The sequence below is a fragment of the Phalacrocorax carbo genome, chromosome 8 (genome assembly GCF_963921805.1).
Source record: "Phalacrocorax carbo chromosome 8, bPhaCar2.1, whole genome shotgun sequence".
NCBI classification, from domain to species: Eukaryota; Metazoa; Chordata; class Aves; order Suliformes; family Phalacrocoracidae; genus Phalacrocorax; species Phalacrocorax carbo.
In genome coordinates this window covers 11,924,947-11,944,781 of record NC_087520.1, presented here as the reverse complement: position 1 = coordinate 11,944,781, position 19,835 = coordinate 11,924,947, and the positions used below count along the sequence as shown (strand labels likewise).

The following is a 19,835-nucleotide window of genomic DNA, read 5'->3' as shown; positions in this document are numbered from 1 at the left end:
AGCATATTTAGATTGCCGTCATTTCCTTCTTTCACTTGCCCTGCTTTTAGACTTAAAAGGCAAGAGTCGTCATATTTTGTACCTGCATTGTAATCTAAGGTGCACTGTATGTGAGTGACAGCACTTCTTAATATAGCACTGGTCACACTTTACCTGCAGCAAAAAGTCCCTGCCTGATGCTATTCGCTGGTGATATTATTGATGGAAGGACCTGGCGTGGTGCATGGAGCAGTGTGGGACTAGCCCTGTGCATTGCATTAAACCCAGCAGGGATGCAGTCAGACAAAGCATCAGCACCTCAGGCAAAATGCAAGACTGGGCAAATGTCTCCCCTAAAGAATAGGGAGCTTTTTCATACTTTAATTCCACAGCCTCCAATAAAACTGCAGAAGGATTTTCAAGAGAAAGTGAAAGAGCCATGCTGGCACCAAAGGAGTTCATCCACTGCCAGGGAGGGGTGCACATCTCAGTGGTGCAGGGGTGATTCTCCTGTCTTTATGAGCACTTTGAAGCATGAGGCTTCTCCCAGTCTGTCACAGTGGCACAGTCTGTTTCCAGACAAAGACCACACTGCATTCACACACATAAGCTGTTATTATTGTGATGCTAAGAATGCAAGAGAAGCCCAACAAAACCTGGAACACCACAATCACGCGAGCAGCCACGCTCCAGCCTGCAGGCCTGGGCAGTCCCACTGCATTAGCTGATGCAGGCCACGTCTGCTGGCAGCTCAGGATTGCTGTGGAGGGGCCAGCAGACTCCAACACACCTCGCTAACGTGGGCAGCAACTGAATGGACAGCCGCACAGGGCTGAGCTTTGCTCTGCCAGGCAGGATCACCTCCAGGCAGCTCTGGGGCTCAGCAGCTCCGTGGCTGTGGGGCAGCAGGTGCTGCCAGGGCCCGAGAGGTGCTGAGAGGGCCTGCGGTACAGCGACAAGGCCCTCAGGGTGCTGTGGGCACAGAGAGGGTTGGCTGAGGGGGCCACCAGGGCAACCGAGTGCTGGCTGCGGGGGGCTGAGGGGACCACTATGGGTGCTGGCAGGGTCCTCAGAGCTGTGGGGCGCTGTAATCAAGGGGGCCTTTCATAGAATCACTAAGGTTGGAAAAGACCTTTAGGATCATCAAGTCCAACCGTCAACCCAACACCACCATGCCTCTGAAACACTGTCCCCAAGTGCCACGACTACATGTGTTTTGAACACCTCCAGGGATGGTGACTCCACCACCTCTCTGGGCAGCCTGGTCCAGTGCCTGACCACTCTTCAAGCAAAGAAATTATTTCTAATATCCAATCTAAACCTCCCCTGATGCAGCTTGAGGCCATTTCCTCTCCTCCTATCGCTTGTTACTAGGGAGAAGAGACCGACCCCCACCTCGCTACAACCTCCCTTCAGGTAGTTGTAGAGAGCGATAAGGCCTCCCCTCAGCCTCCTCTTCTCCAGGCTAAACAACCCCAACTCCCTCAGCCGCTCCTCATGAGACTTGTTCTCCAGACCCTTCCCCAGATTCGTTGCCCTTCTCTGGACACACTCCAGCACCTCAGTGTCCTCCTTCTCCTGAGGGCCCAAAACTGAACACAGTATTTGAGGTGCGGCCTCACCAGTGCCGAGCACAGGGGCACGATCACTGCCCTACCCCTGCTGGCCACACTAAGCCTGACACAAGCCAGGATGCTGCTGGCCGCCATGGCCACCTGGGCACACTGCTGGCTCATGTTCGGAGCTGCGGGGCGCTGCAGAGACCCCTGGGGTGCGGCGAGGAGCTCAGCGGGCCCTGGGGCGGTGCCAGGGCGGCGGGCTGGGGCGCGGTGGGGCAGGCGAGGCCCGCGAGTGCGGCGGGGGGGCCGGCCGCAGCCCTCCCCCGAGGGCCCCGCCGCCCCCCGGCCGCCGCTGTCCGTAACCCGGCGGCGGAAGCAGCAGCCGGCTGCAGCCGCCCAATGGGCTAGTGCTGCGCGGCGGCGGGGCCCGTCACTTCCTGGCCCTGCAGCCGGCGGCAGCGAGGCGAGAGCCGGGGCCGGGGGCGGCGGGTCCCGCAGCCTGCCTGGCGCCCGCCACCAACATGCCCTTTGACTTCAGGAGGTGAGTGCGGCCGGGCGAGCCGCCCACCCCCGCACCGCGGCCAGCCTCGCCCGCTGCCCGGCGGGGCCGCCGCTCCTCGCCCGGCCTCCCCCGGCCTCCGCCGCCCCGGGCCGGGGCAGAGCTGGGCGGGTAGTGGTGGGCGCCTCCCGCCCCGGAACACCCTTTTTTGTGAGGGCCCCGCAAGAGCCAGGCGAGGGCCGGGCCCGTGAGTGGCTGCGGGCGAGGTGAAACCCGAGGGAGGGCGGATGGATGGATGGATGGATGGATGGATGGATGGATGGATGGATGGATGGATGGATGGATGGATGGATGGATGGATGGATGGAAGTAGGTCGGTCTAGGCAGGGGAGGGATGTGGAAAGCTGGGAGACTGTGCCCAGTGAGCGGCTGTTATGATATAACGCTGTTGTGCAAAGCAAGAAGGAGGTGTGCGGAGTTTCGAGCTGCCCCGGGCAGGAGGGGTGGAGCGGCGGGGTGACTCTGCCTGGCGCAGGCCCCCGCTGCAGGTGTCAGGGTGAAGGCGCTGGGCCCCTTCTCGCACAGGTCCCCGGGCTCCCACAGCAGGTTTAGGAGGTCACTCCTTACGTTTCAGAGAGGGTATGTGTGAGAAAAGCTGCACGCCGTGGCTCTCCGATGGTTAGGAAATTATGTCGGCACCTCCGCCCTTGGTTTTGCTGTTTTGAGTAGGTGTGAGCTGTGGGATTTGGCCCTGCTGCAGGGCGCCTGCGTCCCCTGGGCCATAGCAGTCAGCTTCAGATACAAAAGCAGAAGTGAATAAGACCCCTTTGACTCAAATGGCCCGAAATAGTAACTGTGGATTCATTTTCTTTTTGAGCTGTTCCTGAACCAAAAGATTTGTAACTTTCCAAATTCATAGATGCCATGGGGAAGACGCACAGATGAGCTTTCTCATGTAGGTTTTACTAGAGCATTAACATTACAATAAAAAACACACTTTTGGGGCAGTGAGAGGTAGAATTGTTCCTTGATGCTTCTCAGGTACAACCAGCATGAACCGTACATTTGTACCCCTTTGAGGTGATGAGGGAAATGGTGATATTGCAGTTTTTTAGTTGTCCCAAACAAAAGTTGTGCATTGTGTTTTTGCTATAATCCTAAATCAGGCCTCTCATACAGGCTAACAGGATCTTGTATGTGATCCATGGGGCACTGTTGAACATGGAGACAGTTGCTTCTGAATGAAAACTTGCTGAAGCTGGAAACAGCTTCTGCTGGATCATGTGGGATCCAGGGCCCAGAGCCCTGTTTCTGCTTTTGTGCAAAATTTGGTAGAAAAATTCTTCTCAGCTTTGGAGCCATTCTGCCAGTTGCATATCCTATTGCCATCTATTTTCAGACTTGTACAATGCCTGAACAGTAAGGGAACCTGGGTTGTGGCTGTCATTTTGTAATTGCAGATAAAGAAAAGGTTATTTCAGATGTCTTTGAAAATGTAATTTTTGTTGGGTCTCAGAATGTGCATGTGGAAACACTGGCTCACCAAGAGTAATCGTCTTAAGAGACAGCATTAGTGCTTCACTATGGAATGGAACAAGACATTAAGTAAAGGCTGAGTTGCAGAGATTGTGTTAATGAGTTACGAAAACATAGAGGCATCAGTTCAGATCTCCATTTTAAAGATTCACAATTGCAAATAACTTTGTCGTTCAGACTGGAGGATTAGAAGTAGACACTTCAAAGCAGCTTCTCAAATGTAAGCTTATTGAAGTTTGGATTTTCTCAAAGATGAATTTTTCGAAGTCCGCCGTGGTAACAATAGCTTTATATTTAAAGGTACAGAGGAACTACTGTCACGCGCAACAAACCACTTTCCTGTTTTAGAAGCATGAACAGAGTTCAGGAGCAAAATTTTGCAAAGGTTAGAGACTATCTTTTAGCTGTTGTGGTTTTTGTTCGTTGTGCAGTCAGTGGAACAAAACCTGCTGATGTTGGAAAGTCTTACTGTTGTAGGTGAAGTAGGATGCATATATGAAAAAAAGTACAGGTTACTTCCTGACAACTATAGAATGTACAATACTATACTTTCAGAGAAGTAAGGTTACCACCTGTAGTAAGTTTCTGAATGAAGAGGTGAAGTTTTTAATGACGTAAAATGCAAGGTTTTTCTTTCAGAGATTTCAGCGGGATGTTCTCTTTGGCAGGTAGTTCAGCACCCTACCTTTAGCACACACTTTAAAGGGGGTGTTATGCCTATGTATGATTAGAGGTTTGGATTGTTAAGAAACTTTAAAAACTGCCCCTGCATATCCTCCAGAGTCCCAAATCCAGAGGTTCCCAAGTGGAAAGGCATTGTGTTCTTTTGGAAGCCACAGATTTCATAGGTCTGTGTTGATGATGTATTTGAAGAAATCACTGTCCTTAACTGCTCTGCGAGGGCATTTGGGAAGGCAAGTTCTTTTTTTTTGTTGCAACCTTCCCTCACTTAGAGCTTTTGTTTTTGACATTTTAGAGTGGCAGGACACTGACAGCTAACAACAGTTGTAGAGAGGGGCACAGGAGACCAGCTAGAAGTTTAGGACTCGAGCTCTGTTTTCACACAAACTAGCTTGAGGAGGAACAGGTTGCCACAAGATAGATACACAAATGACAAGTAATGAAAACAGCCCTTGACCAAAAAAGTTGGTGTTCCTCACCAACTAAAAGTCAAAGAAGGCATTTCTGTCCACGTGACTAAATCTCTTTCCTATCTCCTGGACTTATGGGTTCATATTTGGCCACACTGGAGAACCCAAAGTGCTTGAACATGTTTCTTGAAAGTTGTCTCCACGGGTCAGAGTCTGACGCATATTGGTTGGTATCAGATATGGAAGTAGCTTGTTTTGTTACTTGTACTTTTTTGTACTATGCTTTTTTTCTTTTCTGTAGGACTTGTGTTTTCTTGGCTTATCAATGGTTCCTTTAGCTAATATAAAATTAATTTAATTCATAAATAAAAATAATATTTTCACAGTAATTTCAAGTGAATAATAATTATTCTGTCCCAAGGGTTTTAATAATACTTAGTACTTACCTAATGCTTTTCACTTTTCAAAGCATTTCATTTGCACTAATCTCTACAGTCCTGCTGTGATGTTGGTAAGGAACCAAGTGTTCAGCTTCCAGATTGGAGCCTTCAGTACAGGTCTGTTCAATGCATGTCACGAGACACCAGCCCTCCTACAGAACTACTAAATCAGTTTGTATTTCCAGAAGGCCTGGTTCTTTCTTATTTATTAAAACCTATCTGGCTGAGAGAGAGAGAGCTTTTTCCTTGTTGCCTCTCCCCCTGGTTCATTAGAACTTGTGTGAGCAAAGCAGCTTCATACCTAGTTGGGGATTTTGAGTTATATTGCTGGAGTTGAAAGGCCGTTTCCCCTTCGAGCCTTTAAGACCCAGTGTCACCTGTGTACTTGTAGCATCTGTGGATGGTTAAAATCGTAATTAGATTAAACTGTAAGCCTGGGTCATCTTGAATAGTGATTGTGGGCCAGAAGGTTTCTCACATGTTGTGGGATCTGGTTAGCAGGGAGGCTTAGCTTCAGCAGTGAATGCCAGTGCTGGACTTTAGACTGCTCTGGTGTTGAGAATTACAGAAACAAAAGTTGACTGCCGTGCACTGGATGTGGACATGGTAGAGAGAAATGTTGCTGCAAGTTCTGTTCAATCTATTGGCTTTTCTTGGCATCTGCCTATTTGCATGAGTTCCTGATGGCTTTGTAGCAGATACTGAAACCTCTGAACTGTTTTGGTAGCTTTAACTGATTAAACTGAGAAAAGCTAAAATAGACCACTCTGAAATCAAGTTTTTGTTCTAATTGTGAGCAAATCTCAGTTGTGTCCTGGCCACTTTTTTGGCATAGAGTGGCAAATATCCGTGAATCCTTATTTTTATATTTAATTGAGAAATTTGGAAATTATTTCCCACAGTTAATCATCGTGATGTTTTTATTAGGGGCTTGGGGTTTTTTGGCTGTTTTTTTGTCATCGTTTTTTATGGCTTGATAAGCTGAATGAAGTAACAGTATGTTATACCTGGATTTTGGAGGTCATTTGAAAGGAGCCAGGCTTACAAGGGATTTAGATTTAAATGCTGATTTAGAGTGGAAGTTCTTTGTGGCAAAGACTCTTATTCCATCTGCACAGTACAACGGGCCCCCATAGTCAGCGGTTCTTTGTCACGTCTGGGATAAATGATACTTTTTACATGGGTATTCTGGTTCAGATATAAACAACGTTTTTGTTGCTTTGGGACACAGACAGGTCTATGTCTTTTTTTTAAATCAAGTTATCCAGTCTTAACCAAAGCTGACACGCTTCCAACCTTATTGCTTTTAGGAGAGGCAGTATGTTTGGTTTTAATTTAGACTTAAGAGTTGTGATGGCTAATAGGCAAGATAATGCTCAAGATTTCTGACCTGGCACAGTTATGAAACCAGTGATACAGACTGCTTCAGCAACATCAGGGAGGTCTGTCTGTCTGCCTTCGATTCCCAACCAGATTAGTGAGGGCAAACTGGTAGATGGTAGGCGATTTGTAGTCTAAGGAGAAAAATCTTTTCCAAACTAAGCAACCCCTTGGACAACAATTTCTCATTCACTTGTGAGCCTAAGGAAAATAGCTTTACTTTAGTCTTCAGGCTTAAGAAAAGAAAGAACAAAGCTGTCTTTTGTAATCCTACCATTTTTCTTTCAACAAGTTTGTGAGGGTCACGACTTAAAATCTTTCTGTAACCCCTCAAATCTCACTTAAACTTGTATGGGATTTGTCCAGCCTGTGTTTGACCATTTGCCAATTTTTAAGTAGAAATAGTGACTACATGATGTTTGGCACTGCCTAATAAATATCAAATGTTAGTGGAAATGTACATATTTGCTCAGGCATTTTAATTTGGAACCTCTTTGTGAGTCTCAACCAGCTCTGTGTTTCTCATTGGATCATGGTGCTCTGTACTCCATCCACCTTCTTGCTCTCTCCCAGCACATTGTTTAACTAGCTGCATTAGCACACACTAGCTCATTTGGCAACATTACACACTGAATTTACTTTACAAATGAGCTCATGGTGCCTCTCTTATAGATGCTACATGGTGGTGATAGCAGCATGTAGGTGTGTACTTGGCTGAAACAATGTCAGCAGGACAAGAGAGAAGAATAAACAGCGAAGGCCAGCTGGTACAGCATCTCCTGATCAGACGAGTTGCACCTGCTGGTTTGTGTAGCAATGGCATATCAAAAAGGTTTGCATGTGCCCCATACTAAGTTGTGCATGGTCATGCTCACTTCCACAGCCATATAGATTGCCACTTGTAGAATGATTTTGTTCAAAATCTTAAATCCTGTTGTGATTGAGGTGGTACCCATTGCGTCTGAAATCAACGTCTATGTTTTTAACTTCGTGGCTGTAACATTCTTCTGTGTTGGTTAGATAGTCGCCTCTCTATGCTTTGAAGGGACCTGCACTTTTTTTCTCTAGCTACTGAACCGATAGTTTACTGCTTCACAGTGCCTGGTAACTCTGCAAGTGTATTTTCATCTTGAACTGCAGCCACATCTGGCAATCATGTTCCACTTCACATTGTGCAATATCGCTGGTAAACAAGCCTTCCAAGTGGTATTGCTGCCACCTTACGTAATTACCAAAGTTAGTTTTGGTGCCAGGCAGTACCATGACTAACTTTGTTTCAACAATAGCCCTTTGAGGGCACCTGAGAAATTATTCTGCAGTCATAGCAGTCAGATGGGCAAGCAAAGTTATACAGACAGTGTCTGTTGATGTTTCTGCCACAAATAACTGATTATACATAGTGTGCATGTGTGTAAATATTTCTTCCTAAGTCTTCCTAATCCATTATTTCTCTTAAAATATTGTTGGAGTAGAAAACTTTCCCTGAGTAAGTACAGAAGTACTAAGGTCTGGCTTTGTAGGAAAGTTTTGTATTGTTCCTTCTGAACTTTAACTGTCCTCCTTTGTTCACTTGTTGGTGACACAGATGCTTTCTTCATGCCATCATAGATCATTGATGTGAAAATGACTGAATCACACTGTAAATAGAGTTGAAGCAACATCACCAGCGTGGAGTGAGAAGCTGTGGAAGTTGTTGAACTTGTATTTTGAAGTGTGCATGTGTATTTTTTAGGCATGTAATTCAAATGGTGGAGGTGGTGAGAAAGGAATAGTCTTGCAGTGAAAGAAGCAATAGTAGAATCATCTGGGGTTTTTGTCTTCTATCCAAGAACAAGCTCTGAAGTGTTGTCTAGGTATTCCTGTACTGAGCCAGCTGCCCCCAAAATGGAAAACTTGTTCTGCCAAAAAATCATTAACCACAATGTTGCCACAAACTACAAAATCTTCCTCATACTGAAATGTTGGAGTATTATAGTAGCAATCATGGGAGAACACACACACACACAAATAGGGACTGCAATTAGATAGACAGACAGTGTGACTGGCTGCATTTGAATTGCATGTGTTCGGATGTTTGCTTTTTTTTTTTTTTTGGTTCTTAAGGATGTTTCCAAATGAGATGTAGATAGCTTAACCCAGAGAAGCTAGAAAGATTGGCATTTAATAGAAAAGTATTCAAAATGCTATGTTAATAGAAACAGGCATGTATTACTACTAACAGGATTTCAGGCAGTCGTGGTTGCTTAGTATTTATTTAACAGTCATATTCTGAGGCAGATCATTTGCCTTCCTAATTGCTGTCCATTTCTGCAGACCACTGTGTGCTGTGAATAAAGCAAGGTTGCTTACTAAAACACCAGTACAACCAGTGATGTAAATACGACTTTTTGTTTTCTGATAGAGGTGAAATCTCAGAGCCTCGCTTGGATTCTGTGTCACTCTAGATCAAATGTGACCCTACTGAACTGAAATCTGAATCTGGCTGCTGCATTATAAAAAGTTATATCTGGACTAACAAACACTGGTAAACCTGGTCCCCAACTACAAGTTGCAGCTCTGTCTTGGGCCTTTATCCGTCACATTTTTGTAGCGGGGTAGCATCAATACGGATGTTTCTTAGAAACTGAGCCAAAGCCAGGAACTTCACTTGGAAGCCATATGATACATTTGAGTTGTACTTGCTTGTAAGTAATACAGTTATATGCAACTAAAAATTAGGACTGAGTTGTAGAAGCACATACGGAAATTCTTGTCTCCTTAGATTGGAATATAAATAGGAGAACCTGAGCTGTTCACTGCAGGTTTATTGATATTATTAGGTTAGATACTGAAAAAGTACAATATATTTGAATCCCTGCTAGATGCTCTGGGAGAGGGTGTGTCTTCTGCCCCTAAATCTTATGTATTAAGAATGGCTTTTGTCCTACAGAAATTGCTTTGGAGGAGGAGGAATTGTTGTGTGTGTATACAGCAGCGAATGCCATTGTCTACTCCCTCAAGTCAGGGTTCTGCTATTCTTAGCTCTTTTCAGCTTCATGCAAGTAGCAATCCCTTTCTGAGCCTCAGCTACTGATCCATGTCAAGGGAACCTTACTGTGTTCACCCACTTTGCAGAGCAGCGGCTGAACAGTTTTTCCTTGGAGTGGTTTTCTTGGCCTGGTCCAGCATGAGATGGTGAGCCTAGCAGTTGTCTAGGGGTTTCCCTTACTGATATGGAGAAATCTCTCTGTCATGCAGTAGGGTTTGGATTGGCCTGTGTGCTTTTGAGGGAAGCCTTATGAAGATGGAGCTATTTTCTTCACACAACCCCCTCTTTTCTTTTTTTCTTCTCTAGATGTTATATTTGTTCATGCTGTTTTGTACAAATCTCTGATTTGTGTGCTGTTCTAGTGCAGCTGGGACTTAAACCTTTGAGAAAGCAGCATCCACAAATAAAATTTACACGGTTCTGATGCTAAATTAATCTTACGAGATCTCGTTTCAGTGTGTTCAGCAGTACAAGGCAGCAACAGTCTTAATGTTTTGTGCTTCCTAGAAGCTGTGGGAAAGGCTATGGTACAAACTCTCTTTTTTCCATAGCTGTGTCCTGGTTTTGCTCAGAGTTGTGTGTAGGTAATTTCTTGGAAATAACAGCCCAAGCTGGAATTTTGTTAAGTGTCTGCTAGAGATCAGGACTTTGGGTTTGTGGGGAGGGCTGGGGAGTTGGCTTCTGGCACCAGTAGCACTGGCAATACTGGGAACCAGAAGCTGTGAGCAGTGAGCTGGAGGAACATGGCAGGAGGTAGAGGATCCCTGAGCTGGCAGATCTCAGACTGGGAGAGATCTTCAGGACTGGTGGTCTCACAAAGGAGGGAATGGGTGAGGGATGGTGCTGGAGGGAGTGTCTGGGGGATGTGGTTGGTGGGAGGCACTGGAATGTGCTGGGAGCTGCAACATTGAGAACCTCTGAGCTTAAGGTGGATGAAGGCTCCATGATAGGAAGGGTTATGGTCTACTTATGACATTCAAGTATCTGAACAATTTAGTTTGGGGAGCAGCCATATACGTTTAATCCTGTTCCCCATTCTCTCTGCCTTCATTCTGTCTTTCTGATCTCCAGAATATGTTATTACCACTCAGAAGTAGAATCGCCCTTGCTTACAGTTTAGTGAAGGGCTGGATCCCTTTAAATACCAGTCCCCTTACTTGGACATTTTTTCTTCATGACAGCTTTCTCCTATTTTGATGAAGCAGAGTGTAATTTGCTCACTTTATTAAAAATACATTTCTCTTCCATCCTTCATTTGGACACCTGCTTCACTGCCTAAAAAGAAATAAAATGCTTGCTGGCAAGACTCCACCATTGAGTATTTGAGTTTGTAAATACTTTCCTCATCCTAATTACCTTTGAAATATGTTTGAGCCTAACATTTTATTTGGAAAAGAATCATGGTGTACCACTCCTCCATTCTTCAGTGCCACCTGAAATAGTTTGCACTTTTGGTGTATTTCAGCAATAACAATTGCTGTGTATTGCTGAGCAATAGAGAACTAACTTCTTATGCACTGAAAGAAGAGCACAAAATTTAGAACATGGTTGACAAAAAGGTGTTATGCAGGACAGCACAATGGAGTCAGAGAGACTGGCAGAAGAGAGAAAACAGAACTAGCTCCTTTCTTGGAAAGAAATAAATTTAAATGGGAGCAGAATGTGTTCATTTTTTGTGCCCTCCTTCTGTGAGTGTTGTGGGGATTCATAGTCTTTTGTCCTAGATATAAATGGGTTTGTTCTGTGTTTTTTTCCCTATGCAGATCCTGTACCTGCGAAGTAACTAGCAGACCAGATGACATAATGCTGCAGAGGCTGATGCCTCCCATGTTCTCTCAGCCCCTTTCCCTAAATGTCCGGTTACCTAAAGGCTGGATTATGTAATTAAAGACAGTCCTCCTGGCTAACCTTGTTTTCTTTTTCTCAGCACTCCTTGTTTCAGAAACTTCCTCTGTTAGTTTCATTATGTTCTTGGAACTAGAATTAAGAGGGAGGAGCTGGCTGGCAAGGAAACCTATTCCTGCATTTCACTCCTGGGCTTAAAAGTGTGGAGAGTCAGCAGGTCAAAATATTATTTGGAGGATCATGCTTTGAAAACTGGTGTGATGTTGTGAATGAAGAGTCAGTCATACAGAATTTGAAAATTGCAACGTTCACCTGCTTGCAATACAGATAAACTAGTTTAAGACCACATTAGCCCCTGCACCTCCTTGTCTGGCTCTTCGCATATCAGATCTTGCTCACAGTAGTTCAGGATTAAACAGTTTACAGTGTAATTTTGAAGCCTTGAGAGTTTGTCCATTAAAGCTCAACTTCTGCAGTATGTGTGTTAATACCCTATTGTGTGTAAACGAGGACTAGCTGATTACTTAATGATGTTTGTATATTATCTGCTGTTACGCAGGTGTTAATCTAATGAAATATGTTAATAAGTGCTTGGTATTTACAAGTATCGGCTTATTAATCCTGCTTTGAGTCTTTATTTGCATCTCGAACTCCCTTTCAGGGCCAAGCTTTGGTAGCTGTATATTTAGTGTTTCCTTTCTGTGTGAAACTTAGATTAACAGGATCACACATTTTATTTTCCACATGCTTGGAAGTTTGTGTCCCAGTTCACAAAACCATTCCTGATGAAGATTGTTCATGATCGGCGTTGTGATTGTTGTTCAAGATGCACTCTAGGCACAACCCTGTTCTTGACCCAAGGCTTAGCTCTTACAGTATGCATCCAGTTTGTTTTCATAAGCACATCTTCCTGGAGCTTTCCTCGTACAGACCTTCAAAGAAGTTGGAACTTTGATCAGAAATCCTTCATATTTCTGCAGAGTTTTTCAATTGCTGATTTCAACATGCTTGATGAGAAGTGGGCAAATCTCACCAGGTGCCACTCTACAAAATGAAGACACTGAAGATCTAAGATTTAATTGATTGGAACAGAAATTACACAGTGAGTCAGTGCTGGGAGCGGAACAGAATTCAGGTCTGTTGGCTCCCACTGCTGCATCCCATCTGCAGGATCACAGCATGGCTGTCCCAGAAGCTGTCCTGAGCTGCACTCTGCACTTTGTGTTCTCATCTGCTGTCAGACAGGAAACATAGAAATTTCGTTTAAACAAAGAATTAACAGTCGCAAAATGAACCACTCAGAGTCAGTAGTTCCTATTTTCTTCCCCTGCTGCTGACTTCTTGCCATTGTTTTCCCACTCTGTAAAACAGGGTGATAGTTACAACTTACTTTGGAAGAAGGGTTATTACTTTTTGTCTTGCTGGATTGTGTAGGAGCTAAGCGTTCCTGCAGAGTTGTCAAAGCACATGCTTGCCTTTGGATGGGAAGAAAAGCAGCATGATCTAAAGAAAGGATTTCAGATTGAAATCTGCAACTAATATTTCTCCATAAAAATAGAAAAATTAGTGCTTCCTATACCTCTGCAGAGGAAGGTGTTAGAATAAGGCACCTCTGCTTTCTTTGGACTGTTTTAGAATGAATTTACCTGTATGTAGAAATTCTTTCTTCATTAGATCTGTGGAACAAAGTTCTGGATTTTTGTCCAGAACAGGTACAGTGAGAACCACAGGAAGCTGAAAATGCATAGGGAGTTGCTGCTTTTTTAGAGTAAAGTAAGAGAGGTTTTACTTAAAAAATACACGCTGTTCTTGATGTTTCCCCGATTAAAAACAAAACAAAATAACCCATCTGACAGAACTTCTACTTTCTAAGTCTTGTAATTTGATTTTAAAGATCTTTCCAGTGTCCCTGAGAGAAGGAGACCCTCCTGTGTTCTGACATTACTTTGGAGGGAACATGGCGCTTCAGATAGCTTCCCTGTCTCTGTTGTTCAGAGGTTTCCAGCTCTCTTATTCAGGGGTTGCACCTTTTCTCAAGGCCATGCTTTCCTATTTTAGGGACTTGCTCTGAACTGCTAGTGAGACCAGGTCTGACTTCTTTTTGTAGCAGCTTTTGAGCATCTTGGGTACATAATCCAGCCCACAAAATTGCTGAGTAGTGCCCTGTGTCATCTGTCCAGCCATCTGCTCGTTCCTCTTCTCTCTCCTGGGGGAGTCTGCAGGTGTCCAGCCCCTCTCTGGGTCACTAGACAGTGGGCAGTCTTGCCCCATTTGTCCCATTATAATCGTCCCAGATACTAGCTGTCTTCTTTACTGTTTTGATTATTTGAAATATTCTGTCATTAGGCACATGGAATGGAGTAACTGGTCTTTCAGGCCATCTCTGCATACCCAAGGAGTCAGCTTGCTATTACACTGTTGAAAAAAATCAATTTAACAAGTGAAGAGGTTAATCTTTTTTCTCTCTGGTCCTGGTCACAGTAGTTCTAGGTATGGTTTTAACAACTGTGAACAATAAAAGTCCCCCCAACAACTTCAAACAGGTGCCTGGGGTTTTATTTTTATTTTTTTAGTAGATGGTCTTTTGTTAATCAAAAGAGGACTATGTGTACAAACCTGACTCAGCTGTGGTGTTTGTTCTACTTTTACATTTCCCTCAGCTTGAACAGTTGCACTGAAAACTAAATTGGTGTTTTTAGATTTCTCCATTATACAAAAGTAACAGCTTTGATTTTAAAGATCTTACTGCAAGTGTCTGATGTGCTTCATAAGAAGGAACAAAGCCAGAAAGGTACACTTTGTGTTAGAGGTACCCGTCTGCGTTTGGTGGCATGAGGGTGTGTTTATAAGCCTGCTTGTTTTTATTTAGAGTTAAATGGCCTCTGAAGAGGTTAAAAGCTACTGCAGTGACTACCTACAGCTGAGTGCCTGATGGCTTGTGCTGTTCAGTTGGTGTGGTTGGCCTGCTCCTACTGCCCAGTATTCAAAGGCAGCTTTTGTTTATAAAGCAGGGATGAGTTGTCCCAAAGTCATTATTTGAGAGCAATGACCCAAGGAAACAGAGGAACAGTTGCTGCCTATTAAACAACTTTTTTTAAGCTCTTAGTAAAGTGATTTGATTTTTTTTGTTTAAAATCTTTTGTTCTAGTAGCATTGGAGTATTCTGTATGCTTTCCTAGTTGCTCTTAGTTTTTCTAGCACCTGGTAATCTTTTTTTGTTTGTTTGTTTTTAATGTCTGTCTCAAAGAAGCACCAAGAGATAAAGTCCTGGGGCAGCAATTTCTTCCCTTCTTAGACTAGTAGCTACAGCCTGAGAATCTATTTTACTTCATATTTGTGTTGTGGAGTATGGGGAAGCAGATGGGGAGTGCCAGTTACTGGGTGTTTCAGTGGGTGCTTTCTGTAAGCCAGCTCTTTTGCCAAGTTGGCTCCTGAAACCTCTAAAACACTTTGGTGAACACAAACCCTGAGGTACCTTGAGCTGTTGGGAAGGCAGGCTTTCTCTTATGCACTTTATACTTCTGATTCTTAAGCTTTGGTTAGGTGATGGACATCTCTTTGCCTGAGAAGTCAGCAGATTGCAAAGATACAAATGCTCCTTGACATAAACCAGCATGCCTTTGGTGGGAAGGTTTCTCTAGAAATACCAGTGGGTACCCCTGGAAGGGTGTTAACCTTCTGCCATTAGTCTCCAGCCTGAATGATCTTGCTCTGACAACAGTCTCTCCATAGTTTCCTTTTGATTCCATGAATTCACATAGAAGATATCCAGTATGGCCTCTTTTTTTTTTTTTTCTCTTTTTTTCCTCCCTTCTGCCTCCAAGCTACATTGATTTTGGGGGGCAGAAGGAAGGTTCTGAGACAGATGGGGTGACTAAATTCTGATCTCTCCTTTGTAACACTGACCTCTGCTTAAGTTTCCTGGAGAGAGAAAATGGAATCCATTTGTGCACAGTCGTGTCTCAATGTCAGATGGACCTAATCCAACTTACATTTATCATGACTGAGTTTCTTCCTGCTTCCCGTATCCTCCTTATAAATTATAAAGCATTTTATGCAAAGTGAATTGCTGGATTCTCAACTATAAGTGGTGTCTCTGCTAAGAGCCTTCGTAGCAGCAGGTAGTGAATGATTCATAGTCTGTAAATTCTTCTGTTGTCTCTAGGGATGCTTCATCCAGAGGTGGTAGCAGCAGTAATAAGTAATAAGAGGAAAGTAAGTTGTGTGGTAGCCCATACTGCAGACTGGTTGAAGACTCTTCAGAGCCATTGTTCCAGCTCATTTCATGTGCACTTAAACATGTTTCCTGAAGTGGGGTTGAGGTTGCTCATTCTCTTCTCCCCATTTCACACCAGCGTTGGTTTCCTGAACTGCTAATGCACTTCTTCTGTAATGAAACAACAAATTTAAAAATAGATACAGCTATACAAATCTTGTGGGAAGAGCTGGTTGTCTGTCTCTGCATCAGATCTATAGTTCCTGTGGGGAACTAAATAAAGGTGACTGAACCAACCATCTCTGAGTCATATGTCTGTAATACAGCAATATAACAGAAGTGATCGAGGAGGCAGATACAAAATGGTAAGAGGAAGAAAAAAAGTATGTAGAGTGACAAATCCAAGGTTATATCCTTGTCTCCAGGGAAAATTAATCCTTCTCAAAGTTAAGGATGATTCGTCTCTTCAATGGTAGCTGAATAGTCGTTGTTAGTTGGCTGGATTCACTGATGTCTACATGAAGTAATAAAGAGTCTGGACTAATTCAGAAGGATGTAGCCTAAAATTTAATTTATTTATAATGTCTAAATGGTAGATACTCTCAAAGAAGAGAAGACACTAGATGTTTTCTAACCTATTATCAGACAGAACTGCCTCAAGATGACTTTTATGGAAGATGAAATGGATGCTGGCAAAGGTTTGACTGTCCAAGGTTTTGTTTGGCAGCTCTCCTCCTCTTTGCCTTCCACAGTGCATGTAGTTTTCATCAAAAGCAGTCTGGGGTTGCTGTTTTGAATGAACATATGTTCCTAGAAATGCACTGTGCAGCGGTTTTTCTATTCAGCTGAAAAAGAAACCCAGTATAATTAACAAATAGTGTTTTACCTTCTTTTGCCAAAAAGTACCTTTTTTTTTTCTTCCTCTTTTTGAGTTTCTTAAGATGTCTACTCTGCCTGGGATACCTCTGTGTTCTTATATTTCTTGAACATGGCAAGTACAGTGTGTAATGGTAGAAATTCCTCCATGTTACAACCCCATTTACTGGTGAGTGTGTAATGAATGGACTTTGTAAGGAACAGGCAAGCTCTTTGTTACATTAGTCGGGAATCGGCATGTGTGTGGAGAAATACTGACATCAAGCTGTCGTGGATTCTTGATATTTGAGGCCTGCAGCCATACTCTGATTCACTTTTCTTTGGTTTGCAAGAAGGACTTGACAAATGTGAAAAAACAGCAGCAATGTTGCACTTGAATAGATCTCCAGTTTGCAGGAGCTGTGCTACTTGCTGTTAAACTGAGTAAGGGCATTACCAGCACACAGGTAGAAGCACAAGGGGAAACAAGTTTTGAAAACTGCTTTAACCGGCTTGTATTCCTCTGTGCAGTGGCAAGGAAACATTTCTTGCATGAAATGATTCTTAAATGGCCAGCCTAATCTTGTTTCTCTTTGTAAAGCAGAGAGCTTGGCCTATAAATTCAGTGTTAGCTGGTATGCCAGGTTTTAGAGCTTGCTTTCTTGGTGTACGAAAGGATCAGTGGCTTTAGCATGATACAATCTTGCTTTTGAAAAGGTTCTGAAAAGACACGACTTACTCCTGCTTTCTGACTTACACAGCTATCTTGGGAGTGAATTAACCTGTACTGCAGATAATTAAATATTATGTGAGAAGAGAGAATCTCAACAGAAATCTGAATTATACAGCTCATATCAATGCCCCACAGCCTCCCACTGAAGTGCTGACTGCCACTGAAGACAGGGTTTATTATTTCTTTGCTCCTTTGTGCTGTGATTTTAACTTGAGATGATGTTTGACCAAGGGCTTTTGTTGATCCAGGTAGCCAACTCAGCTTGGGAAGGTATATTATTCCTCATTTCATCAGACAAGCAACCTGTCCCTCTGTGTATGTGTCAAAGGTGCCTTGCCTTTCCTTTTTTCAGTCTGCAGCCCCTCTGTTTTTCAGAGTAGTCGTGTTTCTCAAGAAGGAAGCAATTAGGGAAGGAGTTTTTGCTGACCCTAAAAGCCCTTTGGGACAATTCAGGCTGCAAGGCTTCACCAGTTGGCTTTTTTTTTTAATCTGGGTTTTCACCTGTATCTTGGAAACCCTACAGACATCTCCCCCATGGCTTTTTTCATCCCTTTGAGAGACGTTATGGTATCTGACAGATTATAATGGAGATGTTGCTCCCTTCTCATAATGAATGAGCACTTGTTCAGCACTGACTCTCCAAAATGCAGCATGTTGGAATATACTGGCTCTGCAGTTCTTCAAATTTCTTATTGTAGTAGCAACATAATCTTTACAGTGTTTTCAAAGTTAACTTTTTGTATCTGTACTCGATAATCCCCCTGTTGTCTAGTTCAGTCAAATCTGCTGTAAAATTTTCAGTTATGTGGTTAACTTAATAGTGAAGTTACTTTTCTGCTGTTAAAACATACCTGCAAGTCACTTCAAGTAGAATTACTTGTTAATGAAGCAAATTGGTTCAGTAGCACCAGGCCATCACTTCTTTCAAAGAGATCTCAAAGCTATTCATGTGTAATAAAATTAAGGTCATTGTTCACTGTGCACTAGACTCATTATTGATAGTGAGTAATGTCACCAGGAATTAGTGACCTCAACTTCAAATGTTGTATCTGCTGAAAAATAGATGCCACTTCTAAAAGCTGGTTAATATGCGAGGTAGAGAATCAAGCATTGTTTCAACACCCACATTCTTCTGTGTGAATCACAGCCATGGACCCTTGCTGAAAAGACAAGATCACATGATGTATTTACGCTACCATTGACCTGCTAAAGGTGGAATGTCAGCCATAATACTGATTTTTTAAATATAATCTTTGACATCAGAAATGTAATTTGCTGTAAAGAATGATCATGTGTCCTGAACACCATCTCCTTTCAGTACGTGCTGCAGAAATGCCTATGATAGAGCCAGTATGCTTAAAAAAAAAAAAAAAAGCCTACCGTTTAAATATTCAGTTCTTCTGGGGAAAAACATAATCTGCCTGAAGAACAAAACCATTTTTCCCCTGCCTGTGAGTGTTAAAGCTAAATTTCTGAAACATCTGAGGAGTGGAAAAGGATGAAAATTAATGTTTGCTGCTGACTTACGGAGCCTGAATTCTGTTCTGTAACCAAGTGCCACATGTGACTGTGTTGCACTTATGCTTGGCTTCTTGAATAACTGGAATCCAAAATACAATCTAAGAGCTGCAAAACAATCTTTCGCTTGCCCCTCTTAGTTAAATCAGTAAAAACAGACCTTGCAGGAGGGTTCATGAAAACATCCCACTGCTGCTTGCTCCATAGTTGTGTTTCATTGCTCCACAGGCAGAGCTAAAGCATCTGCTGTCTCTTTGTAGTGACTCCACACAATGAGTCAGTAGTACAGGGAGATTTATAAGCTGTGCTCTGAATGTCTGCCATAGGTGACATGGCCAGTGCATTGCTCCTTTGGTTGTCCCAGGCAGGGGTGAGCACAATTGAGGGTTAAAACAAGTGCTGTAAACTGAAGGAGGAATTAGTGTTCTTCCTTCTCCGATACGAACTGCTTTAGGTGTCAGAGTTTCCCTTTGCTACAAGACATTCAAAATCAGCCACCATCTAGTCAGCTATACTTACAAATACTTTTTTAATCACCTCAAGTTCTTTGCTTCTTGCTCATGAAAAAGTTAACAGCATCTTACAGAGCTGTTACTGTACTGTTTTATTGAAGCTCTTTTCAGACTCCAAAGATGTCAGAGAGGATTTTTCTGTCCAGAGAGGTGGTAATCTTAGTGAATTAATGTATTTATTACTTCATTTCCTGAAGTATTTCAGATCCAGACTTGAAACTGTTCAGGTATATATAAAACACAGCCTGGCAGCTCCTGCTGAGGGAACGAGCTCATCCCCATTCTCAGGGCAGGCATTTGAAGTATCTATCTACTCTAGAAAAAAACCACAGTGTTTGGGTAGACATATTCTGCCCTCTCTGTCCCCATCTTGCGCTGTCAACCAGATAGGTTTGAAAGGAAAGTCAGGAATCAGCCCAGGGCTGATGTTGTGATGATGTGAACTTGCTTTGTTCTGATGGGTTTGACCTACCATTGCCTTTGTGTAGCCAGCCTTGGACATGAGCACTACTGCATCTGCCTGTGACTTGTTAAACACTTTGGTGCTTTCTGTGGCTCTAGGAGATCCTGAAAAGTGAACACGAAGAGCGTATACTTGACTTGACTGACGTGACAAGGGTAATGGTTTTAAACTAAAGGAAGGT

At 43.3% G+C, this 19,835-nt stretch overlaps 1 protein-coding gene across 1 annotated transcript in view; it reads left to right on the top strand.

Moving 5' to 3' along the window:
- The first annotated feature begins 1,903 nt into the window (after nt 1-1,903).
- The window catches only part of ERGIC1 (endoplasmic reticulum-golgi intermediate compartment 1), a 65,945-nt gene continuing 48,013 nt past the window's right edge, over nt 1,904-19,835 (top strand). The window contains exon 1 of the mRNA XM_064458717.1: nt 1,904-2,079. Within this exon, the coding sequence (XP_064314787.1) occupies nt 2,060-2,079 (20 nt within the window). The 5' untranslated portion in view covers nt 1,904-2,059. The remainder of the gene's footprint in view (nt 2,080-19,835) is intronic.